Genomic DNA, 21279 nt, shown 5'->3' with positions numbered 1-21279 from the left:
GGTCTTTTTCACTCCACAGACACCACATACAGCAGGTACACACAGTGAAACAAACCCTTGAAATAGACCTGTAGCAGGGTCGAAAACTTGGGAGCAATAAAAGGCAAAGTGAACTACTGCAACGTCTGCCACTAGCCCTTCTTCCTCCGTCACAACTATACTTAAAATGCGGCACCCATCACGTCCAAGCTGAGCCCACTTCACGTTATATATATATATATATAAAATATAAAAATTATATATATATATATATATATATATATATATATATATATATATATATATATATATATATATAATTTTTTTTTCTGGTGCCACTTCCGGTTATACCCCTCTCCCTTAGTAGTTACGGGCCAGCGAGATTACGTCTCATCCTTTTAACTCACCATCAAAACTGCGAAATTTGTGAGATGGTTGCACGAACAGGTGTGGAACTCTGGTTTGCTCAAATTTCCGCGATCGGTCGAGAGTTCCGCAGATGGGCCCAGGGTCACAGTGTCAAAATCTGTTGTCTGTTGTACATACTCACAGCCTTTGGATGACCAGTCACTGATGGTGAAGTTCCAAAACACGCAGGTTTGGTTCTCGTAGTCCGGCTTCAGTCAGAATCAATTAGAAATAATTTCACGGCACTTTAATTATATTCAATGAATTTCAGTTCAACTTAATTCGTTTTCTTTTTTCCCCACAGAGTATGAAATCGGGAAATTAACGATGATATTGGGTATACATTCTCTGATTGCACTTTGAATTAAAGAACAAGCGCTACATATTCTAAATTAATGTATTCAGAGTTTCAAACAAATTTAGCATAACAAAGATGTAGGCCTATTTACAATGGTTTACGTTCCGATAAAAACAAAAACAATGGTCCATCAAAACGTAATGCTTGTATATTATTTCATAACCTGGTCAAGTAGTGTTCAAATTACCGAAGAATTAATGTGCTTTCTTACCTCCATAGCGGTGAATGTTAAATTTATGGGCTGGGCAAGGTTCTCTAACTTGACATCGCCGACACTCAACGAAATCACGGGCGTATTCGCAGTACGATTTACAGTGGCGTTTTGCTCGCTGAAGGCAACGATCGAATTGGAAATGAACAGCCGGGGGGTAGAAAACACGTTCATGATTATTTTGATGTTCTCTCCGCTGGAATTGCCTTGACTAGTATTAGATGAAGAAGAGGCTGCAATACTCGAAATTGCCGGAGGGAGGGCCACCTATAAACAGAACAATAACAGTGCATAATTTATCAAGGGAGTTATAATAGTATGTTCCTTACTTTTGAACGTATGAATGTCTTCCGTGTTACTTGCTGCACCATCTTAACTATCATTCACGAATTTCCCTATCGACAACAAGAGCACAAAAAAAAAGATGAATATGCACCCACTTGGGTATAACATAGCGTAGCTCAATGAAGATCTCAATCCTTTGCTCTATGACATCTTGGCGAATAAAGCAATACATGTGCAGCAGACTGTAGACTGAGGAATAAAGCTGAGTGAACATGAGGGTATTATATAACTTGAAACGTCTGACATCATACATCTAGACCAGAATCTTTTGCAGCAGGGAGAGGGCAGTAGGGGCAGATGTTCCTTCAGAAATATTCAGAATTTTCTGTGGGATAGATATAACACAAGATTGTCTTCACTAATAGAAATATGAATAAAAAGAAAGGAGGTAATACGTTGCCCCCTACCGGTACCCCTATAACAAGCAACAACAACAAAAAGGACAATCAAACTACTCTACGTACAACGTACCTTGCGTCCTACCGCATATAAACTGCAGAGAATTATACTGCGCATATTCATAATATAGTCATTATCTACTTTGGTACCTTATTGTGTTTTGATCTCTTTAGTGAAAAACTGATGTGCCTTGTTCTCCTTATCACCACTATAATTTGCCTACGTCTAGTAACGTCACCTGCGCAATCAAGTCTTCGATTTCTTCAAAGTCATCTCCACCGCCAGCTGTAGTGTTCAAGATGATCCGAGACTGGCTGTAATCTGCAGCACTGTCTCCTGTCACTGTCAAAACAGCGCCCTCTTGCAAAGTTTCGGCTCGAACTGAAGCGACCTGGAGACACACATACATTATGTACACAAGCAGGTAATCAATAATTCAACAAAAACAACATGATAGATGTACAGCCAACACGTACTACAAGGTAGATGACGTAATATATAAAAACTGCTCACTCCATTTATGTTTTGTTGACTTTGACTCAATGGCTGAATAAAGAACGGCGAATAATTCATAATTTTTGTTGACTTTGACTCAATGGCTAAAAAGAAAAAAAAAAACGGTGAATAATTCATAACTTACAAACTGACTGTCTGATTTTTCCTCAAATTTTCAAGTAGTGTTTTACCAATCTCTCTGCGTTCGCTAATCAACATAGCTTTAGCTTACTTGTCCCGGAAACATTGCTTCAATACTCAGTGACATAAATATCTTTTTGTAATGTTAAACGGTAAAACCACATGACCAGTATTATTATGAGCTGTATTCTCCATAATCAGTATGAAACATACGACAATAAACAGATTACATATTTGCTACGGTCCCTTTTCGTACCTAACGGTTTATATTTTCTGTTTTCATGTACATGTACTATGTTTTGAAGTACGTTTATGTTATTCTTACTTCATGATGCATGGACAAGAGGAAATAAGTAACTGAATGAATTTTGTATCATTATTATAATTATCATATTATCATTATGAAATGAAATGAAACATTTGTGTATCTCTGCGTATGTGCATCTAGAGGTGTGTGCGTATTATTTTGTTTAAATACCTGAACTACGACATTTTCCTCTGCAACGTTGAGGGCTTCTCCGTCTTCAACTTCCGTGTTCCTCAGCTGCTGTTCGAAGGCGGTGACGATGTCGGAGATGGCGTGGTTGTCTTCTTCCGCGTTCTCTAGCTGAGAGCTTTCCACGGCGGCGATGTTGCTGACAATTCTTACCACTTCCCTGGTCACCTTGGTATCATTTTGATAAGAAAGAGAGAGAAAAATGACTTTTTGAGCATTTCGCTGATTACCCACGTAAGCTTAGGTCGTGGTGACGCCATATTAGAACCATCACGCATCAGGCTGGGCGGGGGGGGGGGGTACCCCCGTGGGAGGGGCAGTTTCCTGCACCTTTAACATTATTACCACAAGAACTAAGTACTGTGCTAATTTATGGAAAAAAATTAATATGGCATGGTAGAATAATGAATTTTGATACATATTAACTTCATTTTAGAAAGTTTCACCTTAGAACGTCAAGAATTTGAAAAGTTTTCATAAGAGTTTAGAATCATCATCATTATCGATGGAGATTTTGGAAATATTAGTTATTACTGCGTGTGCCATTTAAGTTTATAGCGTACATCGAGACGTTCGAGAAATTTAGCACAGGTGATCCAATATTCTCGTAACACATAAATCAAATATTTCACTAGATTGATTTTGAATCTAGATTTGTCAGGACATATTTGTCGGGGAGAATTATATTTTGTTTTGAGCATATTGTACCAATTGGCCAATGTTGTAATCACATCAACTATCGAGAATTCATTCATACGTCAGCTTAGTAATTGCTGAAATGAAGTGAAAATCTGAAGAATGTACCTATTTTGCCAGCCTGCCTCTCTAAACTTTCTCAGTCGTCAATACTTGATTGAAAGCTTCTATATTTTCTTCAAAAAAAAATTAAAAAGATAGTGCACGTTCTGTCTTACACACCAACATTTCACGTTATGCTTTGATTTCGTGTGATACAACACCTATAGATAGATTCTTGTCATTTGATTGGTTGCTTGCTATTGATCATTCGTCCCACTTTACTATTATGTCATCATTCGTGCAATCTTTGCTCCATTTACCGTGCAATCTTGGATCCATACGATTTGCTCCATTGCCAGAACGTCGAGAGCCCGGTACACTTACGCATGTAAGACGCTTGCGTTTGCAGTGTTCATTCGAGACAGCGCGCTAGCGTAAAGCGCTCAGCTCAGTGAGCACTCTCTCGATCTCACTAAGATCCAGCACATTCTCTTTTGTCTCTAAATTCATAAAGCGTCAAATGACAAGGATCTATTGTAGGTGTTATACAAAACAAATAATACGTATTTCATTCGTACAATGGACAGAATATTTCATTTGGTGAAAGATTAAATTATTAATCCATTCAACTCGGCTCACCTCGTTGAATGGATCATTTCATCTTTCACCTCATGAAATATTCTGTCCATTGCACTCATAAACATTCATTGTTACCTCCGCCAAGGGAGGAGGTTATGTTTTCGTTACCGTTGGTTTGTGTGTTCGTTCGTTCGTTCGTTAGTTAGTGAGTTAGTTAGTTTGTCCGTGTGCAAAATAACTCAAAAAGTAGATAACGGATTGGGATGAAACTTGCAGGAAAGGTTGAGAATGACACAAGTACCAAACGATTAACTTTTGGTAGTGATCCGAGAATTTGGGGGGAATTTATGAAGGATTTTTGATATTTTGGCAGGTAGGGTCAATGAACTTGGGAGTTCAGGCTGCGCGTATTTGAGGTTTGCATGCGCGCACTAAAGTGTGTGCCAAAGATAGTAGAGATGTAAGATATGAAGGCGCGCGATAACAATGGACACAAAATGGCTACCCTACATGACGATACAAAAGAGAGCTAAGTACAAGCTCAGTACACCTAGGAACATCATTCATTTCCAAAGGTAGTGGTATCTTTATTATCTTAAAAAGATTTAAAAATTATAGTCGTAGCTTTTTTTCGATTAAGGGGATTATTTTGAAGAACGAGATTTTAGAGTAATAAGGGTTATTTCGTGGAGGTAAAAATTTGGCAACAACATGATCTCACAATCAAAACGCTTGATAAACAACAACAACATCTTCAAAGACAGCGCGTCTCAGGTGATGTAGACAGCGCGTCTCAGGCAAAGACACACATCACCTGAGACGCGCTGTCCCTGAAGCCGCTGCTGTTGTTTATCAAGCGTCAAGGCAGCGCGTCTCAGGTGATGTGCGTATACGCTTGAAGACCGCGCGCTGTCCATTTGTTTTGTACAGGATTAGCGCGCACTTTCGTGTCTTATTAGTTAAGCGTCTTTGGTGTGTGCTCTAGTTTCTGCTAGGGCGAGGCGGGCCGTGTATTTGAGGGTTGATGACGTAACAAAGGCTTATATATTGGGAAATCGGGCGACTTTCAGCACACTATAAACACTTTCAGCATGGTGCCTAAGTACTTATGGGTGGAAATCACTGATATCTCTATTGGAAGAACAAGATCAGTGATGGAAATGAGCTGCATGCTTGGCGGAGGTCTGCGCTCTCAGAGTGCTTTTCTAGTTTGTGTATAATTCCATACCTGAGGTTCTCCAGTACTCAAGTTAGCGATGACGGCGGTGATATTTGCGACCACCGCCACATCTTTGGCTGTGATTGTGCTCGAATCAGCTGTTACAATGGCCACGTGACTGCTCACTTCATCGGCTGTGTCTTCCGTGACACCATCCTGGATTTAAATGAATAAATCTTCCTTTATGTCAAAGAATGGAAATTTGAAGCTTAGGCGAATTTAACCTATGAAATTATTTTTAGTATTCATGTCACAATAAACTCCTAAGAAAATGGCGACAATATAACGATGGTGGCGATAATAGGCACCTACTAAGAATGATGACAATGATACCTAATCGTAACGATGTCACATCTTCATCCTTTCCGTACGGAAACCTGATGGCCTGCGTATTAAATCTATAGGCATTTCAGAATTCAGTATGGAATTGGTTAATAGCACGTCGACACCTTTCATATCGTATAATGATTAGAGAGGGAATCATATTTATTAGAAAAAAAAATTAAATGGTTTTTGTGTTTTCAAATTGTTGACGATTAATCGATATGACATCTGTTGTATTGGGAAATGGAGGCCTAACTGTAAGATAAATGAAGAGTTCAATAGTTATCACGGGGACATTCTATATGCACTGCGTATATACCCTACGTGTATATACCTTTAAAAATCACGATCTCCCGATGTAGAGATTATGTGACAAAAGCGCAGGGCCTCCTTACACATAAAAGGTGTAGATTATGACCTCGATGCACCGACACTTTTGTGCAAATAGCTTTAAAATCAATCTTTTTCTAACGGTATTGTACCTGATAAGTAATAATGTTAATGATAATAATAATAAGGTCTTATTTACCCAGGGTAGCCTCTTCAGTGTTGCCACTGCTCTACCAGAGGGCCCTGCTATCATTATTACCCTAGCGTTGCCAGGAACCCATTTATACACCTGGGTCGAGAGGGACACAGTGGGTAAAAACATCTTGTCCAAGGACGTAAGCACTGGGCGGGATTCGAACTCGGGTCCTCCGATCGGGAGTCGGGAGTCTTATCCACTATGCCACAGTGCCCCCACTGTGGCACTATGAAAATAGCCAAAGTGATTCCCTTTTTAAAAAAAAGGTGATTCTCAAGTTTTAAGTAATCATCGACCCATTTCAATTTTACCTTGTTTTTCTAAAATCCTCGAAAGAATAATGTATATTATCAGATTGTACAAGTTTTTATTGTCCAAAATTGTTTTATGTCCGAGTCAGTATGGTTTCCGAAAATTGTTTTCAACTGAAATGGCTATTACTGAAATACAAGACCGAATAATTAAAGAAATAAATGTTAATAAAAGTGTAATTGGAATATTTATGGACCTTTCAAAGGCTTTTGATTCTCTTTCTCATCTTATTTTATTAAAGAAATTAGAGTATTATAGTATTAGAGGTATTTGTTTGAAGTGGTTTATGTCTTATCTCTCTGGTAGAATGCAATATACTGTTTTTGATTCTGTTTCTTCTGATTTTAAAACGATTTGCACCGGGGTCCCACAGGGGTGGATTTTAGGTCCTTTGCTTTTTTGTTTTATATCAATGATATTGTTAATTCTTGCCCTGATTTTGATTTCATTTTGTATGCTGATGACACCACTATTCTTGCTTCACATAGTAATATAGATACTTTATATGATATTATGAATAAAAATGTGTTTAAAATTGTGAATTGGTTTCAGTGCAATAAACTGTCATTAAATGTAGATAAAACTAATTATATGTCATTTCAAAAGAAGAAGGGAAATGTGCAATTTATAAATGACATAAAAATATATGGAATAATTCAATGTAAATCAGTTCAGTTTTTAGGTATTATTCTGGATGAAAATATTGACTGGCGTGGACATACAGAAAATGTATGCAGAAAAGTTGCGCAGTTTGTAGGTGTTTTAAATCGTTTGAAGTTTGAATTACCGTCTTTTGTTTTATTTTCTCTTTACAATTCTTTTATATTACCTCATTTGTTGTATTGTAATGTCGTATGGGGAAACACTTTTAATTCCAGACTTGATAAGTTATTTGAATTACAAAAGAAAGCAATTCGTAATGTTACAAAATCTCCACATTTAGCTCACACCTCTCAGTTATTTAAACGATTGAATACACTTAAGTTGCATGATATAAATAAACTTCAAATAACTTCTTTGATGCAACGTTTCCACACAGATACACTCTCTCCTTACATTATGAATATGTTCAGATTAAATTCAAATATACACACTCATAACACACGGAGCTGCAATAAACTTCATCAATGGAATTGTCCTAGTACGAAATTAAAACAAACTCTTCGTCATACAGGACCAGTTTTTTGGAATGCAATAAACCCAGATAATTATGATAAGCAACATAATAATTTATTTAAGAAGCAGTATAAAAGACATCTTTTGTCTTTTTATTAGAATTACATTGATGTATTTATTAATCCCTTTTATGTTCATTTTGTTTTTTGTTTTGTTTTTTGTTTGATATTCTTTTGTGTATCTTCTGTATAAAGCTGATTTATGATCTTTGAAAATAGATTCCAATTCTACATGATTTGTAACAACGGTGTACGCGCGCCTACAGGCCTTATTGGCTTTTTATGTGTACACCATTTTCCAATTTACTTGTTCCCTTTTGTAATCTGGAACAATTTATGACTGTAATTCTGATGTCGTTGTTGTGTTTTTTTATATGTCATTGTTTTTTATGTTCATCTGTAACACTGAATGCTTCATGTTGTTTTTATTGTGATTGAAATGGAAATGGAAAGAAACGAATTGAATTGAATTGAAAATTATGTAGTATACTCATTGAATGTTTTCTTCTATTTCACCAGAACATACAAAGACAGCATGAGGAGTGGTCAGCAACAGAACTATACTTCAATGCAAAGCTGTTAGAAGGTGCGAAAAAAACTCACGATGAATACTTCATGTATAAAGAAAAAAAAATGAATGGTAATGGTTTGCAAAACCCATGGTTATTAACCTTTCAGGCTGTGTGTTTCCTCTTTCCCTGCTGGAAAGAACGCAGTGTTCCATAGTGTGAGAAACACAGTGTGAACACAGTGTGAGAAGCACAGTGTGAATGTGAATACACTGTGAAATCCCTTCACACTGCTAAATTCGAGCATTCTAACAGTGTGAACACAATGTGAGTCATCAATTCACAGGGGAAGGTATAGGTGGCCTAGTTTAATAGTCAGATACTACCTGTTGGATTTCCGTCAGAACTTCTGTAACATTCCTGACGTCTCCGCAGTTGTCGGACGGCTTCCACGTCGCCTGAGAAATTTTGTCTCCGGTGCAGACAGCTGTAGCTATTGGCTGGTCGGCTGAAATAACGGATCCATTCGAGTAATTTTGGTAATGAAATGCAAACAAAGTTTAAATTTATTCCAGATAACTTACAGATTCCTAGTACTCGTCGTTTTTTACACTGAAAACAATAATTATTTCATTAATTTCCCGTGCATATATACAACAAGCAACAGAGTTATCTACGCCAGTGGTTCACAAAGAGAGCCAATCATGGCCGGTAAGGTTTTGGCAAAATATGATGACCGCAAGTTACAAGCCAAAGTGTTAGAAATGAGAAACTGGCTAAATGATCCGACTGACTGATTAAAAATATAACAAGAGAATGTATAAACACAACAGATAATCTATGAAAAATAGAGATAGATTGCTTAATGTTACTGTCATGAGGCATCATTGTTCATGTTTGTCACTCACGCCATAAAAATCGAATCGATTAGAGGCTTCGTGGCAGCTTGAATGATTTTGTCCTCGTCTGTATGTGACAGTTTAACTTGTCAGGATTAAGATAATAATTCATACCATTAGTTGTGTAGAATGGACACGTTTCGTTGGATGACGTCATAAAGCCAAGCTCTCCTTGTGGGAAGGACACATCTCCGTATTCCGAAGTCCAAGTTAAAGGGTAACAAAGCACTGCATTTCAAAACACATATGTTCAATCAAAATGCAATTCTAAATATTTCAGCTACGTCACAGGAAAACAAGAAATAAACTATTCTAATATTACAATGACAATAATCATGACACATATGTGTATTAATAAATAAAATGTATAACTTTTCCCAACGTATTACAGAAACATAGAAACCTATTCAGTGCGAAGACTTCATAATCCCCATATTGTGCAATCATAACTTCTCGAACTATCTATGGAATCTCTTGGTGAGCCTTTAGGTTTCAGGTGGACAAAAGTGACTAATTCATCCCTGGTAACCATGGCTCGAACCCAAGAGTTTAACTTACAGGAATTACCAAGAATACAATTGGCAAAATGGGCAATGGACAATAAGTAAAATACTAGAAGATGACTATCTATACTCACCAGTACTTGTAACCGTTGCACGTGATGCATCGAAGAGACCGTCGGAGGACTGGGCGATTTCCATAAGAGCACTGCTGACTCGCCGCTGAAGCTCTGTGGCTGACATGCCGTCATCGCTGCTGGCGTAAATCACCACGTCGGCTACGACACTGCCTAGTCGTAGACTAGAGACGACCACGGAGGGCGAAATGTTGTCGAAATCGTCACTGTTCACGAGGCCGTTTATCACCTGAACAACGCAAAAGAATGTAACGTTTCGTATAATCAATGGTGGCCACCATAGGTTACGCGGGTGTTTTCCTGAGAGAGTATGATATTCTATCATCGCATGTTTTATCTTACTGTTGACATAGCATAAAAGTCTGCGTCATCATTGTGAGAAACCGTGAGGTACACGCAGCAGTCCACGGTAAGTCTCTCTTTCACCTTTTTTTCCCTTCATATCTATGTATTAATGTCATGTCCAAGTACAAATTTCACTTTTTCATGGTAGTAAAGACAATTATTGTCACTTACAAAGTCGCTAATGAACTGGCTGTGATTCATGTAGGTGTCGGAAGATTGGTCGGAGAGCTCTTGAGGGCGCCCTACTTGTTGGTTGAACACTAGATTGTTGACGGCCACGTTGGATAGGTCTTGGGGGGAAATGAGAGAAATGTATCCCTTCTTTGGCAAAACATAATAGAATGCATTTGAAGTTGTATCCTCATTTTATCATTTCTTCCCCTTACGAACACGTTTTACAAAAACCGGTAACAATAACAAGATTCAAAGAAGAATATTCCACTCATAACGAATAGTAGTTAACAGCGAAAGTACGACACAGGTCTACGATTATAATCACTGCATCGACAGCTGGAAACAAAAGACAGCGAGTGCTCCTCTCATTGTTGCTATCAATGTGACTGTGACGTCACTTCTGTCCATGTTCCGTTTTACTTTTCTCAAAAGGAGCATACTTAATGTAGATTGATTTTTGATCTTCAACAATTTGACAATTACTCGGATAATCTTATGTTTGTACACATTGATACCGAATTGATGACGATACATTGAATGCCCCATTCCACAATAAGCATTGCAGAGGTAACAAATAGGTGTCATACATCACAAGAATTAGAAAACGAAGAGACGATGAGGAGGGTAGGGAGAAGAACAAGGAGGCGAAGGAGAAAATCCCGAAGAGGGCATGTTTACAAGTCCTAGTCTCATACTGCCTTGTGCTCAACACCGTAATAAAGATTAGAAAAAAAAAACTATGAAACTTATTGATGTGCTATTGTCTGTTGATGTCTTTTTTTTAATACTTTCGAAAAAAATCAAATCAATCTTAACATTAGATTGATATTGATCAGTGTTTTAGTGGTAGTAGCCATAGCAAAAGAAACCATGGATTTATAAATACATGATTGAACAACTCAACTGAATTATTGCACTGATCGATTCAGTTGCTTATTCATGTTGATGAATTTGTCAATCTGGTGCAATGAAAAAAAAAACCGACGGAAATTGTCATCAACATGAATAATTACGCAGTACCCGCTGCATGCTATGAGGATTAGAACCAGCATTGGCTGCCGCGCGGAAGCTCGACGGTCTGTTCGATAATGCAGGTGGTTGTAGGTTCGAATCCTGCTCGATTATGTACGGCCATGATTTGTTTTGTCATAGCTACTACAAAAACACGTATGAACCAATGCTTATTTACGTCGATGTAGGGCAATTTGTCAATCAGTTGCAATAAAAGCTACTCGACGCAAAAATTTCATCAATTTGAATAAACATTCTTATCTATCTAATTTCATGTCATATGATAAGAAATATGTTAAAGATTAATTTCAATACTTCGTTTGAAAAAAATCGTATGGAACTTCAAATTCATAACTCTGTTATCTAAGAGCTGATTTCTATGCAGGTTTTGTCATTCTAAACGATTTCAATCTATTTGCTAATGTCCATAGGCATATGGAGTCGAATTACTTCTTGGATAATACAAGTTAGGAAATAAAAGTGAAAAACATTCGACATGACGTCATAGTCCTGAGACCGAGTAACCTTTAAAGAATTACATTTTTGCGAAATGGGGGACAAAAAAAAAATACTTCTACCAACAGAGTAGATAATGAGATTAAACATAAGGGCAAGGAGCTTTTTTTTTTCATCATTATTCACAGGCGTAAAGGCACTTTAAGTGTACTGCGCTACGACTTAATTGCATTAACTTATCGTAATAATTATTGTCTTCTCTCACTCGCAATGGTGACGGCTGCTTGAGCGGTAGCCACGCTTGGTCCCTCTCTTCCTTGCCCAACGCATCTGTAATACCCAATATCTTGTGGCGTCATGGCGGGAATGATATAGGATTGTCGGTTTGTCGCCATCTCGATTGTGACGCTATCTTTCTGCCAGTCAAAGCTTAATACATGGTTAAAGGCACACGTCAATTCGACTCTCATGAACTGACTGACTTCCTGGCTCAAGGGACTCAGACGGACCTGTACAGGGGCTTTGAGTTTAAGACGAAGTGCATATAAAATAATCATCTTTGTCATGTCACATTAATGATATAGTGTAGATCTGATTATGAAGTGAGGAAAGCAGCACATATTGAAACAAAAGTGATATACCTCTTTCCATTTCAATTTCATTTCAACTTATTTTCATATTTCTACATAAAAAATGCATTAAATGATGTAAAAAAGAATGAAATGATACATGATACGTTGATTGGATGTGCAGTGAAATATCATTAATATAGAGGATGAACGTCAATTCATTAAGACTAGAATATATCTAATATGAAACGCAGAGATATTCGATCAGACTTTCTTTGAAAAAGAAAGAATTGAAACAAAATTGTAACGCGCAGATCCCAGTAGAAATCGAGTTTGGTTAAGTTACATGGAAGTCCTCTTTCGAGACTCCTGGTGATTAAGAACTAGAGTCAAATAGCATTTTTTGATAAAACATAGGTCTTCGTTTTATGTATACATATAATATAGGCGTATGTGTTATATATATATACATATACCTATAATTATTAAAAAACACACACATACATATAATCATATATATATATATATATTCTTATTCTTATTCTGTTGGCGGTCAAACAGTTACATCTTTTGACTTTATTGTTGTCGGGTGATTTTTTTTTTCAAGAAATGTATTCTCTCGTATCAACGTTTAAAATAATTATTGTCTCACGATCTTTTAGCCTAATTCGAATCGTTCGATCGTCTCTGCGTTTCGTGTAACTTATTTCACCTCATTAAATCTATCAAGTATGGTTCGTTTTGTTTCGATATTAATAATGTGTGTTTCACGCACGCAAACGTCAATCAGCGTACTTACGTAGGTTAACGTCACTGCAGTCTATGCCTTGGTAAGGAGTCTGGCATTGACAAATGTATGTTAAGCCAGTGGATTCAAAACACGTCCCTCCATTAAGACAGGGGCGCGATGAGCAGGGGCTTGGCAGCGCTTAATAAAGAAAACAAACAGACAAACAAACAAAAACTCTGATATGAAATCGAGCAAAGGTCATCATACTCATTTGTGACTGTGGCAATCCTTTTGGAATTAATTTGATCAAGAGTCAAAATTATTGACCTAAATAATATCCTGTTTTCTTCTTTACTTGCAATTGCTACATAAGTCAAACACATGCATTATTTGGCAATACTGATGACGTGCAGATTACGCCTCAGTATACTTTTCATAGTCCAGTATGTCATCATTAATATACTGATGACTATTAAAAAATACGAAAGTTTCGTAACCCTGTATTTCCGATAGAATGTTTAGTTTTGACATTGTACTACTATGGTAAGTAACTTTGTTTCTCTTCTAATCATATTTTAATGTACCCATGTGTGTGCGTATGTGTGTGAGCGTGTGAATGGAATTAAATCATACGGGGTGCTATATAGTAATGAAAATAATGATTGAATCGGAACCTTGAAAACATTTTGGCACTGGGGAAAGATGGGAGGTGACTGAAGAGGGTCTGGTGCAAATTAACTCCAGAAAAGGAAAGAAAATAAGATTATTTAATGGGTGCTGCATTCAGTGTAAGTATAGTAACACAACATCCCCTTACCTTCACAGTAGGTACCATTACCAGAGTAACCGTTGTGACACACGCAGAAATAAGATCCGAAGGTGTCTCGGCACAAGGCATTTTGATGACAAGAATTCAGCGCAGCGTCCGCGCACTCGTTGATGTTTGAGCATGCGTCGTCCTGCAGTGTAGTCCCAGACGGACACTCGCAGAAGTATTGGTCATGCGAGATTGAAACGCACGTGCTGATCTTTGGACAGTTGTTTGGATATCTGCATGGGTCGTATGCTGTAAAATTTCATACACATCAAATGCACGGGTGGTCAAAGATTTCGTCATGAACATTATGTTTATTCAATCACGAAAAAGTCGCGTTAGTACTTTCTCATACAGATGACTAGAGTTTACTGGACGAGGTAGTTATGAAGGGAGTTTATGGTATTTAATTTTTAAGTTGGGGTCTATTTTCCCCTCGTCTTAATTTCACCGTTTTTTTTAATTTTACGACAAAACCATCTATCTGTACACTTAATTTTGTGGGGCTCTAGAAAATAAAGCTTAAAAAACCACAACCGGAAATCACAGCGCCGTGTTCATTTGCATCTACAGAAAAAAAAAAAGGCTAAGGAACCTCATTCTGCAACGGGTGTTCCATTTCCTACATTCACTCCTTATAATAAATTTACCTTTACGTGATATTTTGGTAGAAATTGTAAGGATGATAGAGCATCAACATCTAAACTTTTCAAATCATTACACACTCTTAAATTGTAAGATTTGAATAAAATGCAAATATGTTCTTTTATGCAACGTTTCCATGCTAAAACTCTTTCACCTTATTTACAAAATATGTTTTCTGAGAACTCTGATGTACATAGTTATCATACAAGATCGTCAAATCATTTTCATGGCGTTTTTTAACCGATAAATCTTAATATTCGTTGCGTCATACTGGTCCCGTTTTATGGAATACGTTAGAACTGAGCAAATTCAATATACAGTTTAATAATATGTTCAAAAGGCAGTACAAGAAGTTATTGATTAGTAAGTATTGATTGGATGTATGGATGTATTGGTCTTTCTTCTATTTGTATTATGGTGTTTAATGTTTTTTTTTTTTGTTATGATTAATTTGATTTTATAAAAGTAATTTTCAAATGATTATAACGCGGGGTATGTGCAACATAGCAAGCCTATTCTGGCTTTCTACGCGCATACCATTTTCCGATCAACCAAACACATAATGTTAATGAGTTTCTGTTTTCTATGTACCTGTAATATCTGTTTTCCCGATGTTTTTTTTTCTTTTGTCTTTATCATAATCTCACCTTGTTTTGTTGTCGTTTCCATTGTTTTTAAACTTATTTTTTGTACAATTTGCTCATATTCATTTTTGTACATTATACATTGAATCGGAAATAAAGATTGAATTGAATTGAATTGATTATAATATTGTTCTGCTGAGAAGAAAAAATGAATAAGAGCAAGATAGAATTGTCCTTACGAAATGAGCAGTTCTTGCCGTCCCATTCGTCGGTGCAAACACAGCCGTAGTTAGTTTGTCTATTTCTCGTACACGTCCCGTTGTTCAGACAAGGATTAGGGTTGCACCAATCTGGGATGTGTGCAGTAGCACAAAAGGTACAAGTAAATACAGTCATGCTCTGCTATCTCATGACATGACGTCTCGTAATATATGCGCTTGACCGAAAAATGTAATGTGCAAGTAAATGTCCCTGTAAAATCCTTGTCAAAGAAAAGAACGGGAGAGAATGGAAGAAATCGGATAACATTTTGTATGGTTCAAGGCTGACCAAGAGTTGAAAAAAAAGAAAATAAGTACATACAATGTATATCAAAGACAAATATATTAGCTGGAAACATATTTCGATAACATACAGATACATTCTCAGATGAGCCTTAAAGAATTAAAAAAAAAAAGTGAAGTGCACTGCTTTAGTTGACCAGGGTGGTTGTTCCAAACGTCGAGACGGTAATGTGTGACTGGTTTCTGAGCTGAAACTGCACAATTGTTTGTTTTCCGTTCTCTTGAAATAGTGTCAGGAATCTTCTCTGAAGTAAACCTTACCTATCTCGCAGCGATATCCGTAATACAATGTGTATCAAAGACAAATATATTAGCTGGAAACATATTTCGATAACATACAGATACATTCTCAGATGAGCCTTAAAGAATTAAAAAAAAAAGTGAAGTGCACTGCTTTAGTTGACCAGGGTGGTTGTTCCAAACGTCGGGACGGTAATGTCTGACTGGTTTCTGAGCTAAAACAGTTTTGGGGTTCACAAGGTGATAATCTGTCGAGCGATGAGTTGGATATGTGTGCGTATGTACTGCACAGTTGTTTGTTTTTCGTTCTCTTAAAATAGTGTCAAGTAAACCTTACCTATCTCGCAGCGATCTCCGCAATATCCTGGCTGGCATAGGCAGATGTAAGGTCTGTCCCCAGACAACATGGATGAGCAGTTTCCTCCCGAAAGACACGGATTGGCGTTGATCTCACAATATCCTGTGATGGCATATAATGACGCGATTCCCCAAGTCATTTCTAACACAAGATATCTGAAATAACCATATCTGAGCATCATGCGTGTGAGTGTGTGCTTGAGGCCAGTGGTGGTGGTGTTGGTTGTTGTTGTTGTTGTTGTTGTTGTTGTTGTTGTTGTTGTTGTTGTTGTCGTTGTTGTTGGTGTGTGTGTGTGTGTGTGTGTGTGTGGGTGGTGTGTGCGTGTTTTTGTGTGTCGGTGCGCGCGCGCGCTCTGTTTCTTCGACGAAATTATGTTTTCTCACAATCGCAGAAAATGTTTTCTCCGTCAATATTTTTTCTTAAAAGATCGCTGACTGTTTTCACCCTTTCATCAAATGGAAAGATTATTTCACTGTTCACAACACCGTAAACATTTAAATTGGCATGGGTACACAGCTAGACTGCAAAAAATACGGTGTTAAATATGAAGCATCGAGCGGGTTTTAAATTTCCGGTGTTCATTTATGGTGTAAGATTAACATCTCCTGGTGTCCTTTCAAAATATGAATCTTTTTTTTTTTAATAGGTACATTTGTAGTTATTTCCTGTTCTTCTTGTGCATTTTGAATTTCTATGGGACGAACAAGAACTCCCCGTTAAAGACCTCATTTTGGGAAAAATCGAGAACACATTTACACCACAGTAACACCAGTGGGGTCTTCTATTCACACCGGGCGGGTGTTATACCATTAGAAATACATTGTAGCACCAGTGTAAATGCCAAACATGTAATGTCAAATCAACACCATGTAGTGTTATTGTTGAATCAATACCGGCGCAGTGTCAAAGATATCACCAGCTACAGTGTCAAATTAACACCACAAGGAGCCAGGTAAAACTTTTCAACATCATCACACTATATACTTTCTACAACTGTCTGTGTGGTCCTCTATTGACACTGGTTTGTGTTATATCTATTATCTGTGGTGTTAAATCTAACACCGATTTTCAGCAGTGTATATCTCTTTCGATTGTAATAACACAGGTTGAAATCTGCCCACCCAACGTACTCTACGCCTGCTAAGAGAAAATGACTTCATCCTATACAATTTCAAGTTTTTCATAACAAAACACACCTTAATTCGGCACCTATACATCAACAATGGAGCGGTTAATTCCTCATTGCTTTGTTCGCATACCTTGCTAGTAGTAGATATAATTCACCGTCTGTGATCTGTGATTTATTACCATGAGGTTTTCGCTTTTTTTTTCTTTTTTTTTTTGTATACAGCATGACTTCACTTCATCCAGACTGGTTATTCGTACCGATAGTAACTGGAAAGCTGCAGTTGGCTACGTTGCCAGCCGGGTCGATGGCCGTGTAAGTCACCACGGACCGTCCGATCGGGAACGTATCACCTGACTGGTGGGTTGATGTCAAGGTAACAAATTGGGAGTTATCCGAGGCGGTTGGTTCTCGCCATGTGGTCGTTGGAGAAATGTTTTCTACACCAAGCGGACAACCCTCGATCACTGGTGCATGAATATCTGCAATTGCAATGACATGTTAATTATTTTAAGGAGATTACTAGTATTGTTTTTGGACAATTCTCCTAGGGTCGTGTCCATCCTGGTGTAAGTGCTACATTTCCTAAATTAAAGAAAAAAACGATATCTACAGATCACATACTAGGAAGACATACTGGTCAGATAAATATTGCATAATGCGAATAAAGAAGGATCCCTGCTATTAGTCCGGCAATAAATTCCGTTACTACAGCCTACGATATTACTGTAACTGTGAATATCTCCATCAATATCAATGTCCTATGACGAATATGCAGGCTCTTTTGATGAAACACAGCCATGTGCACGAGAAGTAGTGTGTCAATTGACTGACACCAGATAATATGGGGTCATCCCACGAGACCGACACCCACGAGTAATACAGCCCATGAGTTCGACGTTACAAACAGGTCCATGTGTCATACAGCTCACGAGTCTTTCAGCCCATGAGTTCGACACTAGGCAAATAAAGCCCATGAGTTCCACACTAGGTAAAAACAGCCCATGAGTTCGACAGACACAATACGAGTCTTAATGCGTCGGTCTCGCGGCCTTGTTCGTTGTGTTGTTAGCGTATTGTCGAATTCATGGGCTGAACTCGTGAGCTGTATAACTCGTGGGCTGTATGACTCATGGAATGAATGATTCGTGGGCTGTATGAGTCGTGGGTGTCGGCCTCGCAAAGTGCACCCGATAATACAATATCTGAATCCGAGGCTTATAGCTTATAATAAAAAAAAACCCAAAAATAGTTCTATTGTCTTTATAAAATGCAACTAAATGTCAACTGTATATCTTGATGACTGTTAGAGCTATACAATGGTAAGACCCATATCTATATCCCTATAAGCTGTAGGGCCTACTCAATGTATAAACCAAATATGCTTCTGCTCATTTTCCTGCAAGAATGTAGACCACAGTCTGACGGTTCTCACATTATATTAAAAAGAAATGTGCTGTTCTTATCTTGTGTGTTTCTGTTTTTCAATGAAAATGTCACCAACGTTTTGTACAACCGTAATCTTCCTGCATGTACTAATGAAAGTCTATGGACACAATTTTATGTAGTCCTGTATAATCTGGTTTGGATGCACGACTAAAGTAAGTACCTACGGGAAGGTAATAACTTTCAGAACGTAGACAAAATGAAAGAAACTTGCCGCTGTCACAGCGCTCTCCGTGGAACCCTGGTTGACATAAGCAAATATACGGTCTGTTCCCAGACAACAGGGAGGAACAATTTCCAAAGAGACATGGGTTGGTGTTGATCTCACAATATCCTGTGATGATGATTAATGAAGGAAAACATTGATGTGGACGTCATTTCTGAGAAAAAAAAAAATATTTCTTACCTGATTATTTTCCTTTGGTTTTCGTTGAGGGAACATTATATTTTTATTTATTTTATATTTTTATATTATATTTTTTGTTCCATTGATTTTTTTTTTGTAATCAATATTTGGATCTCACAATACCTCCTAAAATCAAATAGACTTGGATATGGCATTGTTTTATTTGGGATGTGATAACAGAGATTGTAAGACTTTACAAGATTATGAGATAACAACAGGGTGAAAGCACTCCTATCAAAATTAAATCATACTTGTTATACCGCAGTTAGAAGATCTTTTCTTGTAAACCACCAATTATTACAATGTACGTGAAATCGTTCAGCTATCGATACCCTTAGGATATTCCTATTATAAAACTGTAACGATCACGTAAAATACTTCTTCCATTTTGTTTCGTAGGTACTTCTGGTTGTCAACACGGTGTTTGTGTTTATGTATATGTGTGTTGTAATTTTTTCTTTTACTTCTAAAGAGAATCTGAATTGTTATTAACTGCCACATGTCTTCATTTTAGTCAGACTGGCTGTTCTTACCAATAATAACTGTAAATGTGCAATTGGCTACGTTGCCGGCTAGGTCAAATGCCATGTAAGTCACCGTGGACCGTCCGATCGGGAACGTATCACCTGGCTGGTGGGTTGATGTCAAGCTTTGGACTCCAGAGTTATCCGAGGCCGTTGGTTCTGACCAAGAGGCCGTTGAATAAATGCTTTCCACCACAAGCGGACAGCCGTGGAACACTGGATCCTCAATATCTGCATGAGAGATTTTGATTATTATTCAGGATCTTTGTAAACTTGTCGGATTTGTAATGCCCCTTTCGAACGAAGTAGATCAATGAGCAACTTGAGAAGAGGAACAGAACACAATCGGGCCTACATGAAATACCTAATATAAGTCTTTCCGAAGTAGCTGTCTATAGCACTACAGAGACATGAACTGGCCAATATTAACTGTATTTTCCTCTAGCATCAGAAAGAAAGGGGGGACATACATTCTTGCCATTTTGCCTCTCCTGCAACTGCAGAATATAATTATTATCACCAATTCGTTTAACTCCTCATTATCGCGATGACATGGAAGAAAACATTCCGAGAAATGCGATATGACATACTTTGTTGTACATGCAAGATATTGTCCTACAGGATTTTTAAATAGACACTGCATTCGAATATGATAATCTATGAAGAGTTTGTTCGCAAAAACCGATAAGTCCATTTTTGGAGATTTTGAAGTACGGTCTCTGTCATAAAGTACAAATTAATACATTTTAAATGATATATTGGTCACTACATATAAAGGTACATTCTTTCAAAAGAAGCAAAAATGTTCTTATTATTCTCTTTATTTCTCTTGACCTCTGATTGCAAATATCTCCATTTGGCAGATATGGACTTGTCGGTTTTTGCAAACAAGCTCTTCATAATCATAACCTACGATACATAGATCGCGGCAAGGGCTTCTTAATAATATAAACACATTCATTTATCTGTAATATTCCTGAAATAAGCTCTTGTCGATTCACTTTTTAGAAGAGTTTGATAAAGAGAACATATGGCAGCTCTTCGTTTGCAAAGAAAACTGTTCCTTTTTCTTGATTTTAAAAGGTTGATCTTTTCCAAGTGCAAAGATACAGCTTCTTTTTCGGGTGCACGTAACGAGACCGACACCCACGAGTCATACAGCCCAAGAGTCATACAGCTCACAAGTCATACAGCCCACCAGTCATACATGATTCGTCGATATTTTGTTACATCTATAAAGAGTTTCAATTTTGGTTGACTGCAACACACGTCAATTTAACCAGACTATATTATTCGTACCGATAATAACTAGAAAGCTACAGTTGGCTACGTTGCCAGCCAGGTCGATGGCAGTGTAAGTCACCGTGGTCCGTCCGATCGGGAATGTATCACCTGACTGGTGGGTTGATGTCAAGGTAACATGTCCGGAGTTATCCGAGGCGGTTGGTTCTGGCCATGTAGCCGTTGAAGAAATGCTGTGCACATCACGGGGACAGCCTTCGATCGCTGGTACCTCAATATCTGTATCATCCGTATCA

At 37.6% G+C, this 21279-nt stretch overlaps 1 protein-coding gene across 1 annotated transcript in view; it reads right to left on the bottom strand.

Annotated features, from left to right (window-relative positions):
* Nucleotides 1–21279, bottom strand: part of LOC140236667 (uncharacterized) — an 89395-nt gene that overhangs the window by 11718 nt on the left and 56398 nt on the right. The window contains exons 22-39 of the mRNA XM_072316591.1: nt 21041–21262; nt 19751–19972; nt 19026–19145; nt 17626–17847; nt 16219–16341; nt 15318–15428; nt 13853–14101; nt 13105–13233; nt 12002–12256; nt 10267–10385; nt 9751–9979; nt 9228–9341; nt 8601–8722; nt 5378–5524; nt 2815–3000; nt 1939–2091; nt 957–1223; nt 387–596 (exon numbers count right to left, since the gene is read on the bottom strand). Coding sequence (XP_072172692.1) covers nt 387–596; nt 957–1223; nt 1939–2091; nt 2815–3000; nt 5378–5524; nt 8601–8722; nt 9228–9341; nt 9751–9979; nt 10267–10385; nt 12002–12256; nt 13105–13233; nt 13853–14101; nt 15318–15428; nt 16219–16341; nt 17626–17847; nt 19026–19145; nt 19751–19972; nt 21041–21262 — 3200 coding nt within the window. The remainder of the gene's footprint in view (nt 1–386; nt 597–956; nt 1224–1938; nt 2092–2814; nt 3001–5377; nt 5525–8600; nt 8723–9227; nt 9342–9750; nt 9980–10266; nt 10386–12001; nt 12257–13104; nt 13234–13852; nt 14102–15317; nt 15429–16218; nt 16342–17625; nt 17848–19025; nt 19146–19750; nt 19973–21040; nt 21263–21279) is intronic.

Source organism: Diadema setosum, chromosome 13 (assembly GCF_964275005.1).
Source record: "Diadema setosum chromosome 13, eeDiaSeto1, whole genome shotgun sequence".
NCBI classification, from domain to species: Eukaryota; Metazoa; Echinodermata; class Echinoidea; order Diadematoida; family Diadematidae; genus Diadema; species Diadema setosum.
The sequence above is the reverse complement of the archived record's forward strand: the minus strand, read 5'-3'. Positions and strand labels throughout refer to the sequence as shown.